Consider the following 24,716-nt stretch of genomic DNA (forward strand, 5'->3'; position numbering starts at 1 on the left):
GGTAGTGGTGGTGGTGGTGGGTGGACAACATGCATACATAGTAAGGCGTATATACATAGCTTTGTCCTCATATATGTATGTAACGTTATGTTCTGTTATGTTAGTTACTGCTCGATCTCTCGAGAAAGGAGTGACAAAGTAAAATAAAATAAAGTGCTCTTTCACTTTACGAAAGAAAGAAGAAGAATGACACGGCACGGATGGTTCAACAACAAGATGAAGCCAAACTTGCGAAACCTTGCGAAACCGTGCTCTTCTTCTACTCCATTATTCGCGTAGTTTGGTTTGGGTTGAAGTACGTGGAGAAAGTGGAAAATCATCTCATCTCGTAATGATGATGCCCAACCAAACCTTCTTTCTCCTTTCCTTCGTCGTCTTCTTCTTTTGATTATATGGATGGATGTAAGAAGAAGTAGACGAGCAGTTCTTTGAGTGGTTGGTTCTCTACTAGTTGTTTGTTCTTGTTCTTGTCGACTTTCTCCTCCTCCTCCGTTCTCTGTTCCGTAGTTTGATTTTGAATCGAATAATAATCGAATAATGTAGGATTGGATATAAGAGAACACTTCATTTGAGTCCGATCCGATCTGCAGACTGATCAGAAGAAGGAAGCAAGATTGATGATTGCTTTCTCTTTCCGACTACTCGATTTCATTTCCATTTCTGCTTTCACCCAGAATGCAACACGGTGGTGAAAGTGGTGAAAGTACATAAATTCGGTATTGCGATACATCTTATTAATTTTTCTGACGTAAAGTTTCCGATGTATTTTTCCCACCCTGCTGATAACCACACCTACCGCCCACTCGTCATCTTTATTTTTCACCGACAGGGGAAAATAGATTCATTATTTATTTAGAGACTGAAAAAGAGAGAGAGAACTGCCTCTCGTTTCCGGTGGTTGGTGAAAACGAGAGAGAGAAAGTTTGTTTGGATGGAGGTGAAAGTTGTCAAAAAAAGAGAGTAGAAAACCCGAATTCACCGAATATCGGTGGTTTGGTAGTTTGGTAGTAAAGGAAAAAAACAGGGTATCGATTTATGTATGCATGGTTTGGTTGGTCGTAAGTAGACGTAAGAAGTGAGACCAACCTAGTGTACGATTACGAGCGAGAGAATCTGTCAAAACACCTGCTAAATAAGAATGCACAAATATTTTACTTACTTACTTAATACTGGTCACAAAAACTGGTTTAATTTAATAATTAGTGTAAATTTACGTAACTGTGTGGGTAATTAGTAAATGTGTAAAAAGGACGGGTTTTAGTCAGCAGGCAATGTAATGTGTTGTGAATTTAGTGCAAAAAGGTTACCTATATTTAGTAGGAAACATATGACTCATTGTTTAAAGTAATAACTGATGGTATTTTTTGCTAATTGTGAATTGTGGGTTGGGTGGGTTGGGACTTATCAATAGTGTAGAATATGGACTGATCAATCATTATCGTCACATTGGACAAATATCAGCAATCGAAAAGAATGAGGGAGTTTCCTCCCCGAGTTATTTCGAGCCGAATTATCGTGTGTGAGTTATTTTGGTATTTATTTAGATAAACTTGTTCTTTAACCTTTGAATGTTTACTTGCAGATAACGTATTAACGTCCCTTCACAAAGAAGATGGTGTCGTCACAAAGAGAAGAAGAATATCATCATAATCATGTTGATACAACAAAGACAATAATAGTTTGGAGTGGACATAATGACACTTAAGTAGTTAAGAAGATAACATTTTGAAGGAAAGACGACAAAAAGTATTATAAAACTAAGAGTGTAGTTGTTTTATTAGTGTGGAAGGTAAGGTTTTAATTGTTGTGAGAGACAAATATATTCTGCCCCTGGATGGAAAGAAGTATGAATATAATGCGGAAACTTTGGGTGAGTGGGGGTGGCGGGGGTAGTGGTTCCGGCCCAAACTCCAGCAATTCGCCCAACGGGGGTCAAAGTATTTCCTTGGGATTGATGCATTTGAGGAAACTGTTTGGCGAATGGGTGCATTCACCTTCGGACGACAAGATTTACAACATGCTACCACTATTTTGCAAGGTTTGTGCCACAAATTTTTGCGAAAGATTGATTGGTTTTCAATTTTTCTCTCTTGAAAATTAGGTATTCAGCACTGCAGCAGCATCGGAAATGGCGGAACGTTTCCCAGAAATCAATACATTTTGTTTGGCCGTGTCGAAACTGATCGTGTCAGAAGTGAGGCGACGTGCCGCTAACGAATCGACGGAAGCAGCTGCTGTTGCGATCGCCAAATTTTTAGAAGCGTCGCACCAAGCGGAGGAAGACTCACGGGGATGGACCCTCCTCTCCACGCTGAACTTGCTCTCGGCAGGGGAACAGGGTTTGGTGGATACGATGACGGGAGCCTCGGTCCCGTCCACCCTGGTGAAATGCTTATACCTATTTTTCGACTTGCCGGAAGTTCAACCCCCCGAAACGAAGGGACCTGCTTCCGATTTTTCCCCAATGGAGAGACGTCTCCTCCTACAAAAGATTTTTGTCCAACTTCTCATCCGCCTCAGTTCCCATCCTGCGCCGGCAGAAGAGTTGGCTAAAAAGGATGACTTGGTTCTTCTCTTTTCTGCTGTGACGTCCACCTGCCCACCGCAGAATGCAATGTGGAGGAAATCAGCAGCGGAGGTGTTGATGACCATATCTACGCACGGATTAACTCCTCCCGTTCTGTCATACATTCACAGTAAGTTGATTATTTAAACAAAGTGTAGAAAATAAAATGGACATAATTGCTAATGATCATTATAATTTGAATTTCTAGATAAGGGGTGTATCTCACTTTGCATTGAGAATCTCAGACGAGGATCGGTCCTTACGCCATTGGAAGTCACGGAAATGGTTCTCACAGTGTTCTGCTTTCTCAAAGACTCTGCAGATTGTTCACAAGTTTTGCTTGATGATTTCAAATCTTGTCAAGGATATCAGTTTTTGACAGAAGTACTTTTAAGGTGACTAATTTACAATGATACCAGACCAGTGATAAGAATCAAGTATTATCTGGGATGCGAGTTTAATAAATAATTTGATAATTTTACAGGTTGGAATCTGATGCATCGGGTGAGAGTCAAGAAGCAATTCGGAATTTGGTCCTTGTCGTTGCATCGCTCACAATGTGCGGAACGACAGCATTGAAGCCAAATACTGCCAATTTTAATTCACCATTTTCTCTACCAACATTCCAACTTCCTCCGCTCGGTGCAAAGGGTGAGTACAAGCTAATCATGTAAATATTATTTGACAAACTAAGGAGAAATTGTAATCTATTATTTCAATCTATTATTTGATATATATGTTGCAGGAAGCACAGTCAGAAACTTGCCCGCATTCCAAGTCCTACAGTCAGTCTTCTCTCGCTGCACGACACAATTCCTCTCCTCTGTGGCGTTGGAATCGATCTCAACCGTTTTTAAGGTAAGCCCTCAAAAAACTTTCACTCGGAATAATTAGTAATTTTGTACCATCTCCTATTTAAGGCGGACAACTCCAACTATTTCATCGTCGACTCAGCCCTCCCCCAAATGGCAGAGAAACTCATACACAAGCCACCCGATGTGCAACAAAAGTATCTCGAACTGGTGGAATTTGTCGTTTTTCAGCTACAATTCACTCCTTGCAAGGAACTTATCGCGATCTCACGCATCTTGAAGAACGACATTAGCGAGAATTATTTGTTGGACAATTTTGGAAATAATGCCTCGGATAGGAACTCGGCCAGTACTAGAAAGCAAAGTCTTAGTCTTGGGATAAATCCTGTTTCCGATATCGAACATGAAGTCCGGCTCAAGTTGAAATGTGTCAAAATTTTGTTGAATTTGACAAAGCATAACATCTTATTCAAAGACGTTTTTCGCGAGGTGGGCATCCTTGAAGTGATGATTACATGTAAGTTATGAATATGTACATAAATGATATCAGTATACATAAGACTATCTAATCCTAAATATGTATGGACAATAAATATAGGTCTGCATCGGTTCGGGAGCGATGTGGAGGCGCCGGATCATAGAAAGGGTACGAGAATTAGAAAAAAACAAGTTTGAAAATTTGAGTGATGAGTGATTAGGATTACATTAAATAATGAAATCAAAATATTTTGATTTTTCGTTAATCCCAGATCCCAATTTTCACCTGAAGCAAGAGTTGGGTCTAGTCGTTATCGAATTACTAACTCTTGTCCTGTCAGGGAACAATTCAAATGTAACAATATTTCGAGAAAATAATGGATCGAGATGCACCGTGCAGTTGATCAAGTGTTCAACTTCTATTCGACCGTATACTTTGGGTACAATTAATAAGTATTTTATCAACTTAATTTTAAGTATTATGATTTATTTAATTAATTGATTCTTTTGCAGGACTGATGCAACAACTCCTTATGAGCCAAGGCGGGGAAGAAGACATGTCCACCGTCCTTGTCCTCCTCCACTCTTCCGACTGCGTGACGGAACTCGAATTGAAAATTGAAATCCTCAGCGCCCTCCTCTCCTGCTTTAGGGAAAGTCACCGAGCTCGAACCAATTTCAGAAAAGCGGGCGGTTTCCTCTATTTAATGAGTGTCCTTGTTTCGATGGAGGGTCAACTAGCGCCAGGGACCTCCTCAGTTACAGCGACAAGTACCCAAATCCGCGAGAAGATGCACACAATTCAGTTAATATTCACTTGCTTTGCACTCGCGATGCGGTAAGTTTTAAGAGTTTCATTAAAATTCATTTAACTCGGGTAAATTGAAAGTGCATAAATATTTTTACGCAGATTTGAGCCAGCCAATGCAAAACTATTTCATCAAGAAATCTGTCTTCCAAGCTTGGCCGACACGCTTCGTCTCTTGGGATGCTTTTCCAGAGAAAATCAGACAATCCAAGGTGGAGGTGGACTGCTCCTCCCACCACCACAACCACCCACTTCTTCCTCGTCCAATAATTCTTCACCCACTTTGACGAACAGTATTACTAATAACGAATCTCAGTCACAACAACAAGCTTTCAACAACGTACAATTATTATCTCAACCAGGAGGGGATCAGGACAAGCTGCATGTTTTTCACACAATTTTCACCACGTGTCCTGGAAGTGTGGACCCGTTAACGTTTCAGGATAAGGTTCCCCTAATATTGGTCTTTGCCGTATTCGTGTTTCGACTTTTGTACGATTTAGCGACGGATAATTATGAAAGGAATCCGTTGCCTGCGTCGTTAGGTTGGTAGTAAATTAATTTAGTACTGCAGCGATTTTTTATGCTGTCATAATTTACTCTGCTTTTTTTGTTTTGTTAGGCGGAGCATTCCGATCTCCTCGCAAACAGATCTCTGGCGACGATGGGGGAACATCCACCGCGGAAAACTCGACCCCCACCAGTCCCGCACCGGGTTTGGGACTAATTCCCGTCAAAAAGAGTGCAATCGGGAGTCTCAACTTTTGTCCCCCAACTCCGGAACCCGTCGTGATTCATTCCGCCGTTGTAATCGTCATGATTAAACTGATCCCGTCAGTATTCATTGGGGACTCTTCTTCTACGTCAAATTCAACAGGAATGCAAACAATGTGCCAATTATTTTGTGCTGAACTGGTTAAAAGTCTCGTAAGAAGTGAGAAGAATCAGCAGGTCATGTCCCAGGCGGGGCTAACGGAAGATATTCTCGAACACTGCTCCGTCGCATTGAGTGACGAACAACATCCTCTTCATCAACCAATCCATTATGCTTTCGAGAGAGTGGCAACACATTGTTTGTCTTCGAAAGATTTGAGGTATAAATTTCCGGCGTATAAATATGTAAATACTATACCTACATTTGTATCAACCAAAAAAATCTATGAATTTATTCAGACGATTCATGCGGCTCGGAAACCCATTAAATTGCGAACGAAATTACCTCCCTCCTGTGACAACGTTATCATCAAGTCTGACCTACGGACCGGTACCACTCTCTCGAGTCAAGTCCCTCGTCTCGATGACCACTCCCAAGTCGTCCAACTCCTCCAACATGTCTCAGTCATCTACACAATCCTCCTTCTACTCCAACTCGACGACGCCGTTCCCATCCTTCATCGAGTTTGACATGTCTGCGGAAGGATTTGGATGTCTATTTCTACCTTCAATTGCTCCCAGTGGACTGCAAGCGACGCCCGACTTTAGTTCGGCTACTCTCCTGGCGACAGGAATGGGTATGGGAGAACGAGGGTTTCCTGGTAATTCGCTATATTTTGCTGAGTGTTTTGTTGCATTTGGAAAAGTGAACATAACTGTATTGCATTTCTGTAAAAAAATTGACAATTTAAAAAATTAAATTAAAAGGTAACTCTATAGTCAAAATCTTCTCAGACAAAAAAGATTACTTAATTTCGAGCTTCAAGTTTAAAATTTAATCAAGGTTTCTACTCTTTTTTTTTTGCAACGCCAATAATTCCAGCTTCACAATAATAGCCCAATCAATTTCGCTTTCAAGCCACATTCTATTAGCTGTGCAAGTATGGCAATGATTTTTATGTAAATCATAACACTTTTGATTACAAACTAATTTAACTAACAAAATATTTTATAATACTTTCAACTATTTTAGTAAAGCATAATTTGTGCTGTTATTATAACACATCTCGTTGTGGACAGGTACTACCGGGATGGGATATTCTACTTGGTTCTGCGTCGACAAATTTAGCGACCCACGCGCAGATCCACATCCCATCAGAATTCTGACCGTAGTCAAAGAAGTGAATGGAACTCAGAGGCTAACTTTGTGCATAACGGTGTCCGCCAGAGATAAGGCGCTGCTCGTATCCACGCGAGAAACACAACTTCCTCCACAAGGTAAATTTATTTGTGGTAATAATTAAATGTGTAAAACGTGTAAAATAAATGTTGTTTTTCTTGTATATTAGGAATTGGTGAATGGGAACCCGATGTCAGTCCACCTCACTCGGTTCGTGTCTGGTGTCCTGATCTGATCCATGAGAACCAGTGGTGTCACTTGTTCTTTACTTTCTCCCCCTCGTCAAACCACCCATTCACGATTTATATTAATGGACGCTCTACCCACTCATGCAAACTCGACTATCCTCACCGCACAAAAGGAGCGAGCTATAGTGCTTTCATTGGAACGCCACCCGCTTGGAGGAAACTGTCGCGGTTGACGTGGCGTCAAGGTGTCTGCCACTTGTTTGAGGATTGGGTTCCAAATTCGCAAACTGTTCACACGATTTGGAAACTGGGACCTGAATATCCTGGCAGTTGGCAGGCTGTCAAGTTGCAGTCAGACAATCACAGCACACTTGTTGCCGAAGACAAAATAATGTTTGGACTCAATGCCCTCGCCGTGTCGCAATTGACGTTGGCGAAAATTAGAAAACTATATTCCAAGACGGATGCCAAAGCTATTGCGAAACAGGTATGGTTATGGTGATGACTTTGTTAGTGAAATGTACCTCATTCTTTTTAAATTTACTTCCAGCTTGGGTTATCTTCGCACGAAAATGCGACCCCAATTTCCATCCTGCACAACTCTGCGGTATTGTACAAACATAGTATTTGATGGTAGATCCAAAATTCTAATTTTTAAATTCATATTATTTGATTGAACTTATTTCTTTAGGTTCATTTAATGGGACCTAGTCGCTGCTTGGGCGGAGTGGTGATTGGTTACCTGGGGGTCAGAATATTTCATCCTGAACCCGTCGCAAAGGGGGTGCTCTCCGTTGGAGGGATTCCGATTCTGATTGGTCTCGTCGCAATGGCCACGACAGGAGAATCTCTCTACGCTGCCCTTAAGGCGCTCGTCTGCGTTGTGAAGAGCAACAGCGTGAACGGGTTGACAAGTGCGAATCTACTTGATCGAGGCTCATCCCAAATGTTGGGGTACTTGCTGAAGAAGAAGAAAAGTTTGCTGTCTATGCGGGTGCTGCATCTAGTCTTTGGTCTCGTATCGACCGAGTGTGGCTCAATCAAGGAAAATGGGGGAGGTGGGTAGAACTTTTTATGCATTTCTGCAGGGTCTCAAAATTGGTAGTTGAGAACAGATTTTTTAAAAAATAATTCTTACATTCAATACAAATTAATACTCCAACTAAAAATTACGCTTTTGCAGGCGGAGGATTTAATGACTTGCTCGGTGATTTGGACATCTGGTGTGGAAACAACGTCTACTTCAGCCACCCATCCCCATGTTCGGACTCGACCCAAGTAAAATCCGACCAAGAATCTGTGGCTTCAACCCCTTGCGATTTCTTGGGGGCGTCTAATATCAAACCCACCGTGACGCTTGGAGCACCAGACTCATCATCATCCCAACAACAACCTCAAACTCATTTCGACTTTAGTCATGCCGACCTGGTATTTTCCTATATCTATTTTTTTAAATTAATTAGAAGGGAACGAGAGCGTAATCTTTGGATCGGCATAAAATGAGCGAGTTTATTGAACACACATTGAGATATAATTTAGAAGTGTTTGTAAATTTAAAGTGCAAAACTAATGCAACAAAAGATAAATTTATTTCTTGTTCAAAGTATATTTCTTGAAAGGGGGGTGTTTGTTTACTGAGAGAAGATGTAAAGGCAAAGGGAAGAACGACCGGTTCTGTGTTGCAAAACGACGTGCTTTATGGAAGTTTTCATAGGAAATTGGCTTGTCGTAACCAACTTTATTTTGTAGTCCTTTATTCAAAATTTCAACTGTCACGGTATTTCCATCCTGCTCCATCCTCCTTCTCATCTGATTTACATACTATAAGACAAAAATAATTTAGGCTTGAAATTCTATTATCATAACCAGAGTAAAATTCATCTTACTTTCCAATATTGTTGCCATTTAAAGGCGTTTTCACGATTTTTTTGAGTCGTCTTGCCAGAAAATACAAAGTCCTATATCCACTCTAATAAAGCGTTAGTGTTAAGTCGCTGACTGAGTCCCTGTGGCTCTCAATGCAAGTTGCCCCGTAGAAGAGACAAAGAGGAAAGCTGAGCAACCACTGCATGCATGAATTTTCTGCATGAGTCTCACTTCGCCTGCACGTGACTTTCACGTACGTACACTTGCCATCAAACTCAAATTAAATGTTTTAATATATAAACACAGTGTGCAAGTATTACTTGCACACTCAATTTAAAATTGAGTGTGCTCACATCACTCATCAATAGTGGTTATCATGATAAGTGATCTTGATAAACACTATTAATTAATTAGTTTAGTTTGAGACACTCCACCTGCAACGACTGGAATATCAATTCGAATGTATTTTTGACGCTAAATCCAACGCCGTTAATGGTTTTGACCTCCGAGGCCCGTGTGACCTTCCCGTGACCGTGGGGGGTAAATATGGCTTATTCGTGATGTCGCATATCAATTCGAATGTATTTTTGACGCTAAATCCAACGCCGTTAATGGTTTTGACCTCCGAGGCCCGCGTGACCTTCCCGTGACCGTGGGGGGTAAATATGGCTTATTCGTGATGTCGCATATCAATTCGAATGTATTTTTGACGCTAAATCCAACGCCGTTAATGGTTTTGACCTCCGAGGCCCGTGTGACCTTCCCGTGACCGTGGGGGGTAAATATGGCTTATTCGTGATGTCGCATATCAATTCGAATGTATTTTTGACGCTAAATCCAACGCCGTTAATGGTTTTGACCTCCGAGGCCCGCGTGACCTTCCCGTGACCGTGGGGGGTAAATATGGCTTATTCGTGATGTCGCATATCAATTCGAATGTATTTTTGACGCTAAATCCAACGCCGTTAATGGTTTTGACCTCCGAGGCCCGTGTGACCTTCCCGTGACCGTGGGGGGTAAATATGGCTTATTCGTGATGTCGCATATCAATTCGAATGTATTTTTGACGCTAAATCCAACGCCGTTAATGGTTTTGACCTCCGAGGCCCGCGTGACCTTCCCGTGACCGTGGGGGGTAAATATGGCTTATTCGTGATGTCGCATATCAATTCGAATGTATTTTTGACGCTAAATCCAACGCCGTTAATGGTTTTGACCTCCGAGGCCCGTGTGACCTTCCCGTGACCGTGGGGGGTAAATATGGCTTATTCGTGATGTCGCATATCAATTCGAATGTATTTTTGACGCTAAATCCAACGCCGTTAATGGTTTTGACCTCCGAGGCCCGCGTGACCTTCCCGTGACCGTGGGGGGTAAATATGGCTTATTCGTGATGTCGCATATCAATTTGAATGTATTTTTGACGCTAAATCCAACGCCGTTAATGGTTTTGACCTCCGAGGCCCGTGTGACCTTCCCGTGACCGTGGGGGGTAAATATGGCTTATTCGTGATGTCGCATATCAATTCGAATGTATTTTTGACGCTAAATCCAACGCCGTTAATGGTTTTGACCTCCGAGGCCCGCGTGACCTTCCCGTGACCGTGGGGGGTAAATATGGCTTATTCGTGATGTCGCATATCAATTTGAATGTATTTTTGACGCTGAATCCGAATCCGTCAATAGCTTGGCGTTAATTGTAGAAGTTAATGGGGTTTATGGAACTTAACGGGAGCGTGAAGCGTGGGAATTTAAATAGTTAGCTATGCAGTTACTCCCACACGACGGGAATTTAAGTAATTAGCTATTCAACTACTCCCACAGGGGGAAATCAAATTGTACTGTGACCAGATTAATTAAAATGCAGCATGACTTGGGCAAACCCTCACTCTGATGTATGCATGTGGTATGACAAAGTCTCCAGTGGAAATTATTTAAAGTATAGTATGACGAATTTTTCGCTTTGGGCACACCCCCCACTGGAACCCTAGAACCCGGCCTTGGCCGGGCTATACGCTAGTAAAGGAAATAATTGCAATAATTATTAGTTTCTTTGGGAAAACTGAGACTAAAACGTGTAATTTACTAACTTGTCTGTAACAGACAGCACCACCATTAATTAGTTTAATGAGTTCTGATTGATCGTCATCATCTAATTTTTTCCTATTCGTCAAATGATCGCATGTTTTTTTTCGAGAGGTCGCAAAATACAGAAAAAAATTAAAATTTTTCGTATGTTTTTCCATATGAAACGTCTGCATGGGTCCATAATCTTCATTCCATGCGTTTGGAGGTTGAAAATACGCGACGAATAGCGTTGCATGGTACGGAAGTAACTTTTCTCCGTCTACAGCTTTCATGTCATCATAAAATGAATCAAATTCTTGAAATGACGCACTTGCTTCGTCGTCATCGGAAGTTTCATCTTCGATTTTGAGCAGTGGAACGTTTCTTGCAATTTCTTGCAATTTAACATAAGAGGAAATAGTTGATTTGGTTCTTACCAGTCTTTTCATCAAGTTTGCTTTTTTCTTCCTATACACATCAATAAAATTAATTAGGGAGATCTATATATTTTCTTGAAATGCTACTCACTGTTCATTAGATGCATTGTGTACTCCGGAGATATGTTGTTTGAATTTCTGATGATCGTTTCCCTTATATTTGCATTCTTTAACTCTATTTCCTGTGCAGACATAAGTATATTTTGATTCTTGTTCGGTCCGGTCTTCTTCACTTTTATTAAATTTTTCAGTAAAAGGGATTTCTTTTAATAACGCCGATTCTTTCTTGTGATACGTGTCGATGTGTTGCTTAAATTTTTTTTGTCATTATTATTGTATGCTTTTCTACAAGTCTCGCTGCCTCCCCCATTGCACACAAAAGTATATTTCTTTTCGTCGTTGTGTTTTTCTTCTTCTGTTTTACTAAATTTCTCGACCAATGTTACTTTATTTACTTTCCTCATTGTTGAAATTCGAAAAAATTATAAATTCAATGGAGGGGTGAAAGGGCTGCCAATTTAAAGTCAGAATGGAGCCATGTTTGTTTATTATATTGGTGGATGTACATGCCAACTTTCAGGTGTATAGCACGAAATTTAAAATTTTGTGAAAAGATTTCTCAACTTGCCACCATCTCTTTAAATAGTACATAATTTTTCTTTGACTAATTTTTTTATTTTGTTTAATAAGGAGAAAGCCCTGTACGAACACTTTCTCCAAATGTTGGCCGAAGATAGCAAAAATTCTCTCGAAATTCTTCGCGATGCAACCATCGTACCAAAACTGTTACGACGACTGTCACAATCGTCACCCAACCAGCAATCCATCTTCCTCCTATTGAGCCATCTCCTCGCCCAAAATAAAGGCGTCTACTGCTCCCAAGATTTAATCACTTTTGGTCACTTTGTCGTTGGAGCGTTGCCCGTTGTCAGCGTTGTTTCAAGCAGTCGGGAGCGGGAAGCAAGTATCACGGAGACGATCGAACTCAGAAATAAGTGTTTGCAGTTAATCCATTCCTTAATGTACACGGGGAAAGTGCTGAATATCGGATTTTGTGAAGAGCTCGTGACACGTTTAGGGTTCGACTTTGTCCTCCTCTTTGCCGCGCCGCATCTCCATCCTTCAACGATACTGTGGTCTTTGAGAATTCTTCTCTTATTGTTGACGAGCAGCCCTGCATTGAAGAGCAAATTTCGGGACGGAGCATCGAGCGCGTTTTGTTTCGGGAGGACGATCACGTACCATTCTGTATCTGGACAGCGGGGGGCAATACTGCCGTTGAAGAAGCAAGATTCCAAGTTGGGGATTGGGGATGATGATTCGCCAGGTGAGTGTGGAAAATTGATTAAGGATGATTAATTTAAACCATGTCGTGGTGACACTATAATTTAAATTTTTTCAGGGGGATCTTCTCCGGTGTCGTCAGCTGGCGCAACTGTGGCAAGTATCGCGTCCGGTCTGACAGGAAAGGGATCTGCGGGACGACAAGTTGCTGGTGGGTGGGGGAGACTGAGTTGGTTGCTGGGCCAAAGGTGTGAAGACGTCAAAACAGAAGGCAACGATATCCTCCCGACGGAAGTGTGGCTCATTATGTGCGCCATGACGCTGAGTGAGAATAATTGTCATTAGCGAAGCTGAAGAGTGAGTGGCTAAAAGAAATTTGTTTCTATTTTTCACAAATTAGGTCAACCTCTGAGGAATGTCAATATGAAAGTTGGAGAGGGAGATCCGGTAAGTATTTATATATAGTTTCTAAAATTTATATTGGGATAATTTTGAGGAAGATTTTATTTTTGTAATCTATTTAAACCAATTTAGATGACGCTGGACGCAATTTGGCACTACGTGTTCGCCCTACCGTCGAGTAAAATGACGTCGTCACTCTACGGAAAAGTCAACATCTGTCCGGATGCAATAATTACATTGTTGAATCTTGTCCGCTGTTTTATCACTGCGGAATCTTCTACATATTCAGCAAATTCGATGAGTGGGAGTTCACCTTACATTGCAATGTCACCAACTGGACAAGGTATATATTTATAGCTAAATTACCTATGTAATGTTTAATGCAACATTATTTTCTGCAGGGCAAGGATTCAACTATCAGTCTGACGTGGGTTCTTGTATTATTCAATTCCTATGTTACTTGTACTCCCACACTCCTGAGTTTCAAAGTGTTTTCACCTCGGCCGAAATCCTCTCCGCCCTCGCAGCAACCGTCATGCCCATCGAGGTCAAACAATTCGACACTATAGGACCTGCGGATCTCTATGATTGCGAGGAAGTCAAAACGTTTGCCGATTCTGAACCCTTGGTCGTGCTGGGACAGAAAATTGATCGGCTGAATTCCGCATTCGATAATGACGACGATATTATAACAGGGACAGAAATGACGGATTCTGGTGAGTGGAAAAATACTAATATTTTGATTGGCAACTGACTAACTACTTTTGTGTTTCGATTAGGAATTTTGGACGAACATGCGAATCCTGTTGTCTCAAAGGAACCCAAACTTGGTGAAGTTGTACACGATTTTCCCCACGATTTGGCCAGCGCTGCCTCTAATTTGGACAATGTTATGAGCCATCCAGCCAAAAAGATTATTCTTGACGTCCTTCGCATGATCATAATTGATTGGATGTCCGCCTCAGGGAATCAAACTCAGTCAAAGTCACCCATGAATATGAACCTCCTCATTGATACTGTCCTCGACGCGGGGAACAACGAAGCCGAGCTGAGTCTTGGGTTGGGAGGCAATTCTCCAAGTGGGAATTGTCCTGCATTGATAAACACTGGAGTGGATAAGACCACCACACTGGCCCAGTTTCACACTTCTCTCCTCGGAACGTTACTTGACCACTTGATAGCTGGTCATGCCTTAGGTATTAAATAAAAAATTCTAAGTCTCATGTAATGTGACCAATGTGAACATGTTTCATGCATGACCCAACACTGAATGCATGATTCAAAGGCAGGAATATAAGCAAGGCGATATTACGACAACACTCAAAAAAGGTTGTCTTTAATTGTTTCTGTCTAATGATTGATCACAAGAAAAACTGATAATTTCAAGAAAGATTATGTCATTTCTTCCTTTTCACTGGTGATTTGGTGGTGTTTGAGAGGGGAACACAGTTCTCATTCCTCTTTTCAGAATTTGCACGCAGCAACAAAGCTCGTTCTCGTTTCATCGCCACCAACTAATTATTCAAATACAGTTCAACGATTACAACGAATGCAATACAAATTACTAATTTTAGAGTTGAAAATAAGGAGAGTTGACTTACCTTTTGTTTTGTCTCATTGTGAGCTTTTTTCTCATCCTCCAACTCCTTGAGCAACTTTTCTTCACGAAGCGAGGCCTGATGCAGCTGTTCCTCCAAGTTGCAAATTTTCGAAGTCCCTTGTTCAATCTTTGCCCTGAGAATCGGGTCGCCCAGTGGTCGATCCCCTTCTTCTGTTTCGTCTATGAAGACTAGTTCACGGTCCCCAAATACCAACGAATTCTTCAACTCTTCCACTGCTTTGATGATGATGGCGAGTTCATCTTTTTCAAAAAACGTGAGAGCTTCTGGGGGCATAAGTGTGTCCACGCACACTTTTTGAAGAATATTGCGAACTGTCCACTTCCCGTTCGAACTGCATAAAGTTCCTTGCAAAGGGTGGATGGGGACGACTCTTGTTTCATTACAAATCACCTCAAATCCTTCTGGGAGGAGGACCCTCGACGAGCAAGCCGTCTTCAGCATGGTGGTGTTGTTACTGGCACTCTGCACTACAGACTTGTTTTTCTGGGCGGCAAGAACCTCGTCTCCATACGTAGTTTTACTTATACTCAGACCGATCGTGTTGTCCTTCATCCAAATTTTGAGTATTATTTTGTGTAATCCGCCATTACTCTCTGCAACCAACAATAAAAACGAGGCAAATATATATGGAACCGTAGATATTTTATAAAGTTAGTTTACCATAATAGTCTTGAGGTTTAAATGCTCTTGTCATAATTTTGCAACCATCACCGTCTGCGTAAACGTGTGTTGGAATGGCGACGTGTCCTCTCCTTGTATGATTTTGCAGCGACACCTGATTACTCGCCACGAACTTGCAAGTCATGCATGTCGCCACCAATTCACCACCAGTAGTCTCTATTTCGAAATTTTCGTAAGAGTTTTTCGGCCTAAGCGTTGTTTCTATAAATATAAATATAGATAACGATTATTGTGGTAATGTATAAATTAGAAAATCATTAGCTAAACATTACTGTCAATCTGGCTGGATCTGGGATGTCGTACCCTCATGTGTAGAAGGACATCAGAATTTCTAAATTTATTCAAAGAATGGTTAGGTTAATCAAACAGTAAATAATACGAAAGTACATGAATAAGGAGAGACAAACCTTTTATACTTTAACCCACAAAGTACACACGCAAACTTTCTCTCATCGGAATGGGTCATCTGATGACTGTTCAGATTACCCTTTGTGACAAACGTTTTGCTGCACTTGTCACAAGCAAATTCCTTTATATTGAAGTGTCTTTTTCGATGAACTTCAAGTAGATATGCCGACACAAAACGTTCGTCGCACATGTCGCACTCGTACTTATTTTTTATTTTGGCCACTTCGAAAGCTTCCGGTCCTTTCACTCTTTTTCGCAGCTTCTTGCCAATGGGTGCCATGTCGAACTTTTCAGTTATACCACTTTTACTAATTTACTCACGGTCAGAGTGTGGGCGGTGAGAAGATACTTTGTTTACTTTTATGAGTGGTAAGGGAATTAATTCACAGCGGAGTGAGTTAATGAGACAGAGCAGTGAGCTTTGTTGCTGCGTGCAAATACTGAAAATACGTTTTCGTTTCTTGTTGTGAAATAATGTGCGCGTAGTTCCAGAGCGGATGGGGGTTAACTCCTCGTGAGGTGGGGTTTTGGGGGGTTCACCTCCGGTCTGCAATGAAAATTATTACTTGTTAAATATACGCACATGAAAAATAAGTATGCAATTCACTCTGCAAATATTTAATCCGGTTAATTGTCACCCTGTTAGAACTCAGCTTACCCATCGCGAGACAAAAACATGTCGCGAGACTTGTGACGAGAATCATGTATTCAAACGCTCTTTAAAGAAATAATTACAATTTTTAGACCCAGTACAAAATTTAAAATTTTATTATTTTGACCACTTGATAGCTTTCGATTTGGACAGGATGACTACTTATTTGCACTCGGTGGCGCTTTTTCTGTCGAGATTGGTGGATAAATTGTGGTTGGAGAGGTGGGTACAATTTGTTTTTATTATTAATAACTATATACGTAACTATTAATTTATGTAGTACAGAGAATTAATACTGAAATATTTGTTTGTTAAAAGTTTTTCGAGAGATCCACAAGTCGTGTTGGACTATTTACTGGTGCTCATTAACCACTGCAGGTATGTAAATAACTTGTCTTTGTCTTGTCTTAAATTTTGATTTATAAGGATTGCATTTATTTTCAATTTGTAGAAGTAAACGAACTCCACCCGCAACGACCGATTTGATTTTTAATTCCTTCAACCGCGTCGTCTTATTCGTCCTCTCTCGACGTGCCAATCAATGGGACAAAGTAGAAACACTAAAAAAGCTGAGAACGATCCGCACAGTAATTTTTGGGGCTGGAAACCACCAACAAGAATTTTTCGGCTGTCTCACTCAGTAAGATATTCATTGTGTTTAAGTATTTTCCTGCAACTAATTAATTATTTTGTACAACAGTGTCCTCATGCAACTCATCGACGGTCTTCCAATTGCTCTTGAGAGTGCCAACAAAACCCAGTGGCACGTCCGAGTCACACCCCGTCCGGGAGAGGAAATTCATGAAAATGCTGACATCGAAAGTCGACGAGAACAAAGGGAAGCGGCCCGGCTAGATTCGGAGATTTCCACCACGGCAGAAAAAGTTTGGGAGGTTAGGTTATTGTTTATTGTACAGAGAATATTCAAACGATCAGAATTGATTTGAAACTTTATTGGTTAATTTAGGATTTGTTCATCAGCAAAAAGCCTATGGTGGAAGACACGTTCAAAATTAGCTTCTCGTCCCCCAAACCTCCTTCCCTATCGTCTCTGCGGGATCAAATTGGCGACTCGGCAAACAAATTGTGGCTCACATACGTAGCGTCGGAGACAAATCCGGGGAGTAAAAAACATAAGGATTCCGCAGCAGTGTCACAATCGTGGGAAATCCATCAACAACTTCAGTCCAAGTTGCAGAAGGTTACAGGGGGTTTGACCCGACTGGCAGGAAGGTCGGGAATCAGAAAGGATTCGGAAAAAGAGAAAACGACACGAGAACTTGTCACACAGTGGCCAGAATCGAGAAAAGCACAAAATGTGAGAGCTCTAATGATTTAGTGTTTAATCAGAAATCCAGGAGGTTTTTATATATTTTCAGGTGGGGATCCGTCAAACTCTTCTCGTAAAAGAGATTTTAGAATCACAAGAGAAATTCTACGGAGAAAACATCCGGCATTTGAATCGATTCGTGAGAGACACGCTACTTCCAGAGTTGGAGGTTGAGTTAACTCGTGAGCGAGGTCTTTGGGGACCATTTAGTCCATCACATTTGGGTAAAATTATTTTTTAAAATTTGAGTTGATTGGCACAAATTACTAAAGGATGATCAATTAAAACATATATAGATAAATGGATGATGGATACAACGGAGGGTCCCTGTCGTATGAGGAAGAAGATGATTCGCAACGAAATGTTCTACATTCACTATCCCTTCACTGGCGATTTGCAAAATACATCAACCTCTTCGATCGGATCGGCAACCTCATCTCCGAAAATAAAGCGGATAAATCCTCCAATTAGTAAAGACTCGAGAGAATTTTATAAGCGATTCAGACATCAGATTTCTCTCGTTAGTGAGACAATTAGCGGGTGTACTACTAGCAGTATTTTATCGACATCCTCGGTGGATGAAAGTGACGATGGGATGACTTTGACGAATCTGTCGACCTCAAGCGATCCCACTTTGTCACCGAAGAGTCAACGTGAGTAGTAGTCACGTATTTAGGATTATTATGTGTTAATTGATTAATCAATTATAACGATTACTTGTTTTTAGTGGCATCTGCCTCAGACGATCCATTCTCCGACTGTTACGTAGAAGCTGCTTCGACTGATAATCAATTTATGCTGTCACGCCTGATTGGTTCGACGAATGAAAAAATCTCTCAAATTTTCCGTGTCGCTCAAATTCAAGGTGACCCTTCTCATAATTGAAAATTGTAGTACAGACTAGTATTGTAAAAACAATTTATATAACACATTTCATTGTCTACTATAGGATTGGATACGGCCGAGGGACTCTTACTTTTCGGAAAAGACGATTTTTATCTCGTCTCTGGATTTACGATATTGAAAACGAGAGAAATCAAAGATTTGTACTACCTTCCACCAAACGCTTACGAACCCATATTACCCCCACAATGTTACGGCGGAAGTGGACCTTCTCCCGCTAAACCAAGGACGAAGACGCACACCTGCCTGAAATTCAGATATGAGGATATTCGCGAAGTTCATAAACGCCGGTGAGTCATTAATCTATCGAATTATAATTATAATTATAATTATTTTTTTGTGATAATAATTTAAATATTTTTCTTTCTCCAGGTACTTGTTGCAACCGATAGCGCTGGAAATATTTTTATCCGACGGTCGCAACCATTTACTCGCCTATCCTAGAAAAATTCGTAACGTTGTTTTCTCCAAGTTTACGTCCGTATCTAAAAACTTGTCGGATTCGGGGACAGATGCCAAACAATCAGTGGCTGGGCAGAGAAGGACGGCTAACGTCGAGCAAAGTCCTGGACTCCTGTCATCCCTGATTGGAGACACTTCAGTTACACAGCGTTGGGTGGTGGGTGCATATAAATAAATAGTGTGAAAATTATGAAGAATTTACTTAAAGAAATTGAATAATTCTTGCTTCCACAGAGAGGAGAAATCTCCAACTTTCAGTACCTCATGCACATGAATACCCTCGCGGGACGGTCGTACAACGATTTAATGCAGTATCCTGTCTTTCCCTGGATTCTGGCCGATTATGATTCCGACTTTATCGATTTGAATGACATCACGTCCTTCCGTGATTTAAGTAAACCAATGGGTGCACAATCCTCTGGTAGGTTGGGCCAGTTTGTGAAACGATACAAGGAATGGGACGATCCACACGGGGAGACTCCGCCATATCATTATGGTAAGTACATATGCAATGAAATAATTATCAATGGCTGGCCTAATAAAGAATCATGGAATACAGGAACTCATTACTCCTCGGCGATGATTGTTTGTTCATATCTCGTTCGGATGGAACCTTTTGCGCAACATTTTCTTAGGCTACAGGTTCGTAGTTTTAATATTTAATAGTTTTTATTTTTTATTGTGAATGTGACGCGGAATTTGCTTTTGTTTTGATACAGGGAGGACACTTTGACCTTGCGGACAGAATGTTCCACTCTATCAAGGAAGCATGGACTTCTGCCTCTCGACACAACATGGCCGATGTAAAAGAGCTCATCCCAGAATTTTTCTATCTCCCAGACTTCCTCATGAACAACAATAACTTTGATCTGGGAAACAAACAGAACGGAGTTGCGTTGAACGATGTGATTCTGCCACCGTGGGCAAAGGGGGATGCGCGAGAGTTTATTCGGTACAGAAAAGAAGAAATTTAGATTTATGAATTGGTTGGAATTTCGCGTTGAAATTTTATGATTGACACAGGGTTAATCGAATGGCACTCGAGTCTGATTACGTGTCATCTCACTTGCACGAATGGATAGACTTGATATTCGGTTATCGTCAGCAAGGTCCTCCCGCTGTAGAGGCGGTGAATGTGTTTCATCACTTGTTTTATGAAGGAAATGTGGATATCTATTCGTAAGTAGAATATTTGTAAATGTTTATATGCAAATGAGATATTGACGAATATTTTCTCAACTAGGATTGACGACCCCCTCGAAAAGAATGCAACGATCGGATTTATCAACAATTTTGGCCAAATTCCGAAACAACTATTCAAGAAACCACACCCTATTAAACGAGTGACAAACAATTCCGGCTCTACAAGCTCAATTGGTGGAATGAGTCTTGGAATTGGAAAACCGTACAATTTAGGAATTCTACAACTTGATAATTCTAACCCAATTTCCGCTCTGGCCGCCACTGCGGGAGCACTTGCAGGTCACGCCCCGTCCGGGTAAGTTTAACCTTATCTGCTAGAGATGTATATCATATTTTACTCTTTTTAAATTCATCCTGTCATTTAAAAAAATCTTTGCTTTGCAGGGAGAAAGTATTTTTCCACCACATCGGAAATTTGAGACCAACACTTACGCCAGTGAAAGAGTTGAAGGGGCCGGTGGGTCAAATTATGGGGTTGGAAAAGCCAAACTGTGTCATTGCCGTTGAGCAGAATAAATGTTTTCTGTCCGCGTCACGGTACATCTCTTGGGGATATGCCGACTGTTCGGTGCGGGTTTGCCATGCCGAGACGGATCGTCCCCTGTTTGTGTGGGAGCAGCAACAACAACACTTGGCGATGGGAAGCATGGGGGAAATTGTGTGTTGTTCAGCATCAGACAAATTAGTAGTGACAGGGTCGACCAATACGGTAGAAATAATTAACAATTTAATTAATGGCGTGATGATACTAATTATTTTTCTACTTGTCTTTTAGGTCGTCTCCGTGTGGGACGTTTGCGAACGCGAATTAAAACTGAAATCTCACCTCTTTGGTCACTCCGAGTCCATCACATGTCTCGCCATATCCCCTTCGTACAACATTATCGTGTCCGGATCGAAAGACATGACCTGCATCGTGTGGGACTTGGCACGACTCTCCTTCGTCCGCCAACTTGTTCCACATTCTGCGCCAATTGATGCTGTCGGGGTGAATGAGCTAACGGGAGACATTGCGACCTGTTCTTCCTCCTGGTTGCATCTCTGGTCTGTCAATGGCGAGTTGATTGGACGGATTGACACTGCTGGAGTGGGGGGAGGGTCAGGGGGTGGCGTGAATCATGGCATTCTCTGCGTCAGCTTTTCAATCTTGAATGAATGGGATAGTGATAACGTGGTGATGACGGGCTCGATGGATGGGATCGTGAGGTTAGCTTTCTATTTAATCCATGATTCGCTTCACGATGACTGATAAAAACAAATCTTTTCGTATTCAGGTCGTGGTCGATCCGTTATGTTCAAGGTCCCATTCGGAAAAAAGCGATAGGAGACATAATCAAAGGGAAAAGTTCGGAGGATGATGAAGAAGATTCCTCCCTTATCACGGAAGACTCAGACACGGAAGAAATTATTAAAGTTCCACCTTTCTCGGCTGAAGCGGAAACAGACGGGGCCGAAAAGGATGGTGGCAGTCATTTGGCGGTCGAAGTGTTCGATCCGGACAAGGATAGAGATAGTTTGGAGGATGTGCATGAAGCTGTAAAAACAGAGGCGAACCTTAGCGACAATGCTGGCGGACTGGTGGGAGGAGGATCTAATGAAGCATTCGAGTCTGGGAATGCTTCTCAGATGCAGGTCCCCTCCATTCATTCGCCAGTTGTGATACGAAGACAACGAAGGGATCGAATCCATAGTTCAGACTCGGATAAACAAGGGTACTTGTTACTTAATTTCATAAAAGTTTGTATTTTTTAGGCACAATTAATTAATTAAACTAAAATTAAAGGACGGGAGGAAAAAACGACGCGGAAAATAAACGAGCCAAACGCCGCAGCGAGATTCCTTCTTCTCTCGCTTCGAAGGAGACCGAAGCAGAATTTCAACGACAACAACCAGATCCACAAAAACAACAAAGATCATCATTGAGAATTCGAGGATCTAAAAGCGAGACGAGTTTATCTTTCGAAGACGAAAGTTTCGAAGTAGTAAGAAATTTGCATGCTAATTAATTGCTCAATAGTTCGAGTGGTTACATTTAAAGGATTATTTTTTTTACAGGTGAGTGAGAGTGAGATTGCTAGAATGCGTCATGAAGAGAGAAAAATGAGTCATGGAGCTGCTCTTTTGGAAGCTCATAAACTTCGAGAGGGATACGTTTGGGAGAGGAAGATTATATTCCGTGGAAAAATGACGATGCATACGGCGTATGATCGGAAAGATAATACTGAACCGGCCTCCATTACGGCGATCAGTGTGTCAAAGTAAGCCAGTTGGTTTTATACATATGCGATACAAACAGGGTTTCTTTGATTATACGGCAAAATGGAACAACTTTTTTTAATATACGTTTTAGATTGAAACTATCTAGGTTTATATTCGACATAAAATTCTGAGCATTTTCATGTGCGATTCGATGTTTATTGCCCAATGTTCATCTTTAACATGCAAATGCAAAATGCAACTTTGCCTGATATCTATCGGCTCAAGTCACATAGCAAAATGCTCAGAATTTCATCCGAATGAATCCAAATATCAAATTGGTTTGTTCTAGAATGTATTTTAAATAAGTCGTTTCACTTTCCCCAGTAACATCACAAATCACACCTAAATCGCAAAGTGTGATTACCAAACCTGGATACAAACCATTTATTATTCTAATTTACTCGAATTATTTGCAGAGATCATAAAAATGTATACGTTGGGGATGCTCGAGGTCGAATTTACTCTTGGTCCGTGTCAGATACGAGTAGTGGTCATCGGGCCGATCACTGGGTGCGGGATGAAATATCTGACGAATGTGCTACTTGTCAGACCAAATTCACGCTTACCGATAGGAAACATCACTGTCGAAACTGTGGACAGTTATTTTGTGCAAAGTGAGTAAAAATCTGGCTTCAACCTTCGAATAACGATGCTAAAAATGCATTTGATATTTTTTTTTCTAGATGTAGCAGATTCGAATCTGAAATATTCCGTATGCGAATTTTGAAACCCGTACGGGTTTGCGAGCCGTGTTTTATCCAATTGAAAGGACGCCTCACCTCAATGGCGTCACTTTCGTCCTTTGACAATTAATTTAAACCTTTTAACCCTCAAACTATGCACTAAAAAGAAGACGAAGGAATGAAATCAAATCAAATCAACCCACCAGTCTGATATTTAACGATGCTACATATTATCAAAGAAAAAAGAAGACAACATATAAATGCACGAAGCTAAAAGAGTCAATATTAATATTATAAATCAAAGATGAATACCAAATCTTTAAAAAGTCTTAAATATTTAGTCTAACAGATATAACGAGAAAAGAAAATGATATATGTAACATTCCATTAATAAAAAATAAGTGTAATTTTTAATGAAATATGTCTTTGAAACTTGCCTTGAAACCGTGGAACAAATTGCGCTATTTATGTGTTATCGCATCCTTCAAAATTCCATAATTCCTGTGATTGATGGCTGTCTTGTCGAACTGAGATGGTGACGTGACGTCGACGTAATTTGCATACAAGCAAACACAGCGAGTTCACCTTCATTTCCCATTTCTCGGACAAGGTTTTAAACAGTTCTTAAACGAGCAAGTGAGTGAGGTTGAGGTGATAATCACATCTCAATGTGATACGTACGATTTGATCACCTGGCCTTGTCTCGATTCGTTTTTTTTGAAAATCTATTAATTCTGGTGGCAAAATCTTCATATTTTTACATATTAAACGATTCCATAAATCAGGAAAATAGAGAAAAATACATCTAAAAATGTGCACACATGTGTGGGTGCCGATGACTCAATCAGTTCAAAAAGTCTGTAAAAATTGTCAATTTATTTCCTGCTAAACTTTGTTAGTTCATTGTTTCTGTTTCTGTTTTTACTACGACCGTGTTTATTTGTCTCGGCTCATTATTATGATAATGAGCCGAGACATGCGTATTCTGCAACCGAGTTCAGATACCTCTTTTTTTGCAATATTGGTAGTAATCTTCTTGCCGTCACAGATGTGCTGTACGAGGACAGAATCTGTCTCCAACCAACATCTTTCTTGCAAAAGAATCACGGATGAGATGAGATGATTGAGTAAGTTGGAGAGACGTTAAAAGCTTTTTCTTCAACAAAAGTGCGGAAGGAGGAGGAAAAAAGAACGGTTCCAAAATGTAATTAGTTGCTGGACCCGAGCCAATAATTGAGTTCAATCGGAAATGCAGGAATCAAAAAGCGAGGTTTTCATGCAAAGATTATGCAAAAATGAAATGCAAAAAATAATAATGCGAATTTTTTTCAGATTTCTCAAAATTGCAACCCATAATAATCTGTATTATACAATTTTCAATTATGAACTCGGTGCAAATTTACGATTCGACTTTATCATTTGACAAAAAAAAACGTAAATTGGCAAATTTACAAGAAGCCAGATGTGTTTACACATAGTGGGAAATCTTTTTTGTTAACTGCATTTAAATGAATTTTTAAACGAAGTCGTCGTATCCTGATTAAGTTTATAAT

General features: G+C 40.8%; 2 protein-coding genes and 1 long non-coding RNA gene across 5 annotated transcripts; 1 reads left to right on the forward strand and 2 right to left on the reverse strand.

The window, feature by feature from the left end:
• Window positions 1–1,374: 1,374 nt before the first annotated feature.
• Window positions 1,375–23,582, forward strand: LOC110845282 (WD repeat and FYVE domain-containing protein 3). 3 transcript variants are annotated; one of them, XM_022091677.2, is made up of 46 exons: window positions 1,375–1,519; window positions 1,583–2,038; window positions 2,102–2,696; window positions 2,775–2,961; window positions 3,051–3,217; window positions 3,312–3,424; window positions 3,487–3,895; window positions 3,977–4,024; window positions 4,128–4,295; window positions 4,369–4,693; window positions 4,766–5,208; window positions 5,286–5,757; window positions 5,837–6,198; window positions 6,617–6,814; window positions 6,886–7,391; window positions 7,455–7,511; window positions 7,596–7,962; window positions 8,088–8,332; window positions 11,965–12,601; window positions 12,677–12,883; window positions 12,959–13,005; window positions 13,093–13,303; window positions 13,362–13,676; window positions 13,740–14,156; window positions 16,461–16,545; window positions 16,642–16,701; window positions 16,775–16,963; window positions 17,024–17,216; window positions 17,291–17,641; window positions 17,703–17,877; window positions 17,950–18,306; window positions 18,381–18,518; window positions 18,603–18,846; window positions 18,929–19,175; window positions 19,253–19,514; window positions 19,578–19,660; window positions 19,738–19,970; window positions 20,042–20,197; window positions 20,262–20,516; window positions 20,606–20,930; window positions 20,997–21,427; window positions 21,496–21,933; window positions 22,005–22,203; window positions 22,277–22,479; window positions 22,897–23,094; window positions 23,164–23,582. In XM_022091677.2, the coding sequence occupies exons 2-46, from the start codon at window positions 1,835–1,837 to the stop codon at window positions 23,291–23,293; spliced, it is 11,652 nt and encodes a 3,883-aa protein (XP_021947369.2). In that variant the 5' UTR covers window positions 1,375–1,519; window positions 1,583–1,834; the 3' UTR covers window positions 23,294–23,582. The 3 variants fall into 3 exon arrangements, with proteins under 3 accessions (XP_021947369.2, XP_035704687.1, XP_035704688.1); XM_035848794.1 differs by having other exon boundaries at window positions 22,005–22,200; XM_035848795.1 differs by having other exon boundaries at window positions 5,837–6,174.
• Window positions 8,651–9,226, reverse strand: LOC118434696. Its single transcript, XR_004834186.1, has 2 exons — window positions 8,791–9,226; window positions 8,651–8,725 (listed from the first exon to the last, which is right to left on the reverse strand). It is a non-coding gene; the product is annotated as an uncharacterized LOC118434696 (long non-coding RNA).
• Window positions 14,255–15,161, reverse strand: LOC118434695. Its single transcript, XM_035848797.1, has 2 exons — window positions 14,562–15,161; window positions 14,255–14,474 (listed from the first exon to the last, which is right to left on the reverse strand). Exons 1-2 carry the CDS (start codon window positions 15,132–15,134, stop codon window positions 14,358–14,360), a joined length of 690 nt encoding a protein of 229 aa, XP_035704690.1. The 5' UTR covers window positions 15,135–15,161; the 3' UTR covers window positions 14,255–14,357.
• Window positions 23,583–24,716: the final 1,134 nt, after the last annotated feature.

This window comes from Folsomia candida, unplaced genomic scaffold (assembly GCF_002217175.1).
Source record: "Folsomia candida strain VU population unplaced genomic scaffold, ASM221717v1 Fcan01_Sc002, whole genome shotgun sequence".
In the NCBI taxonomy this organism is placed as follows: Eukaryota; Metazoa; Arthropoda; class Collembola; order Entomobryomorpha; family Isotomidae; genus Folsomia; species Folsomia candida.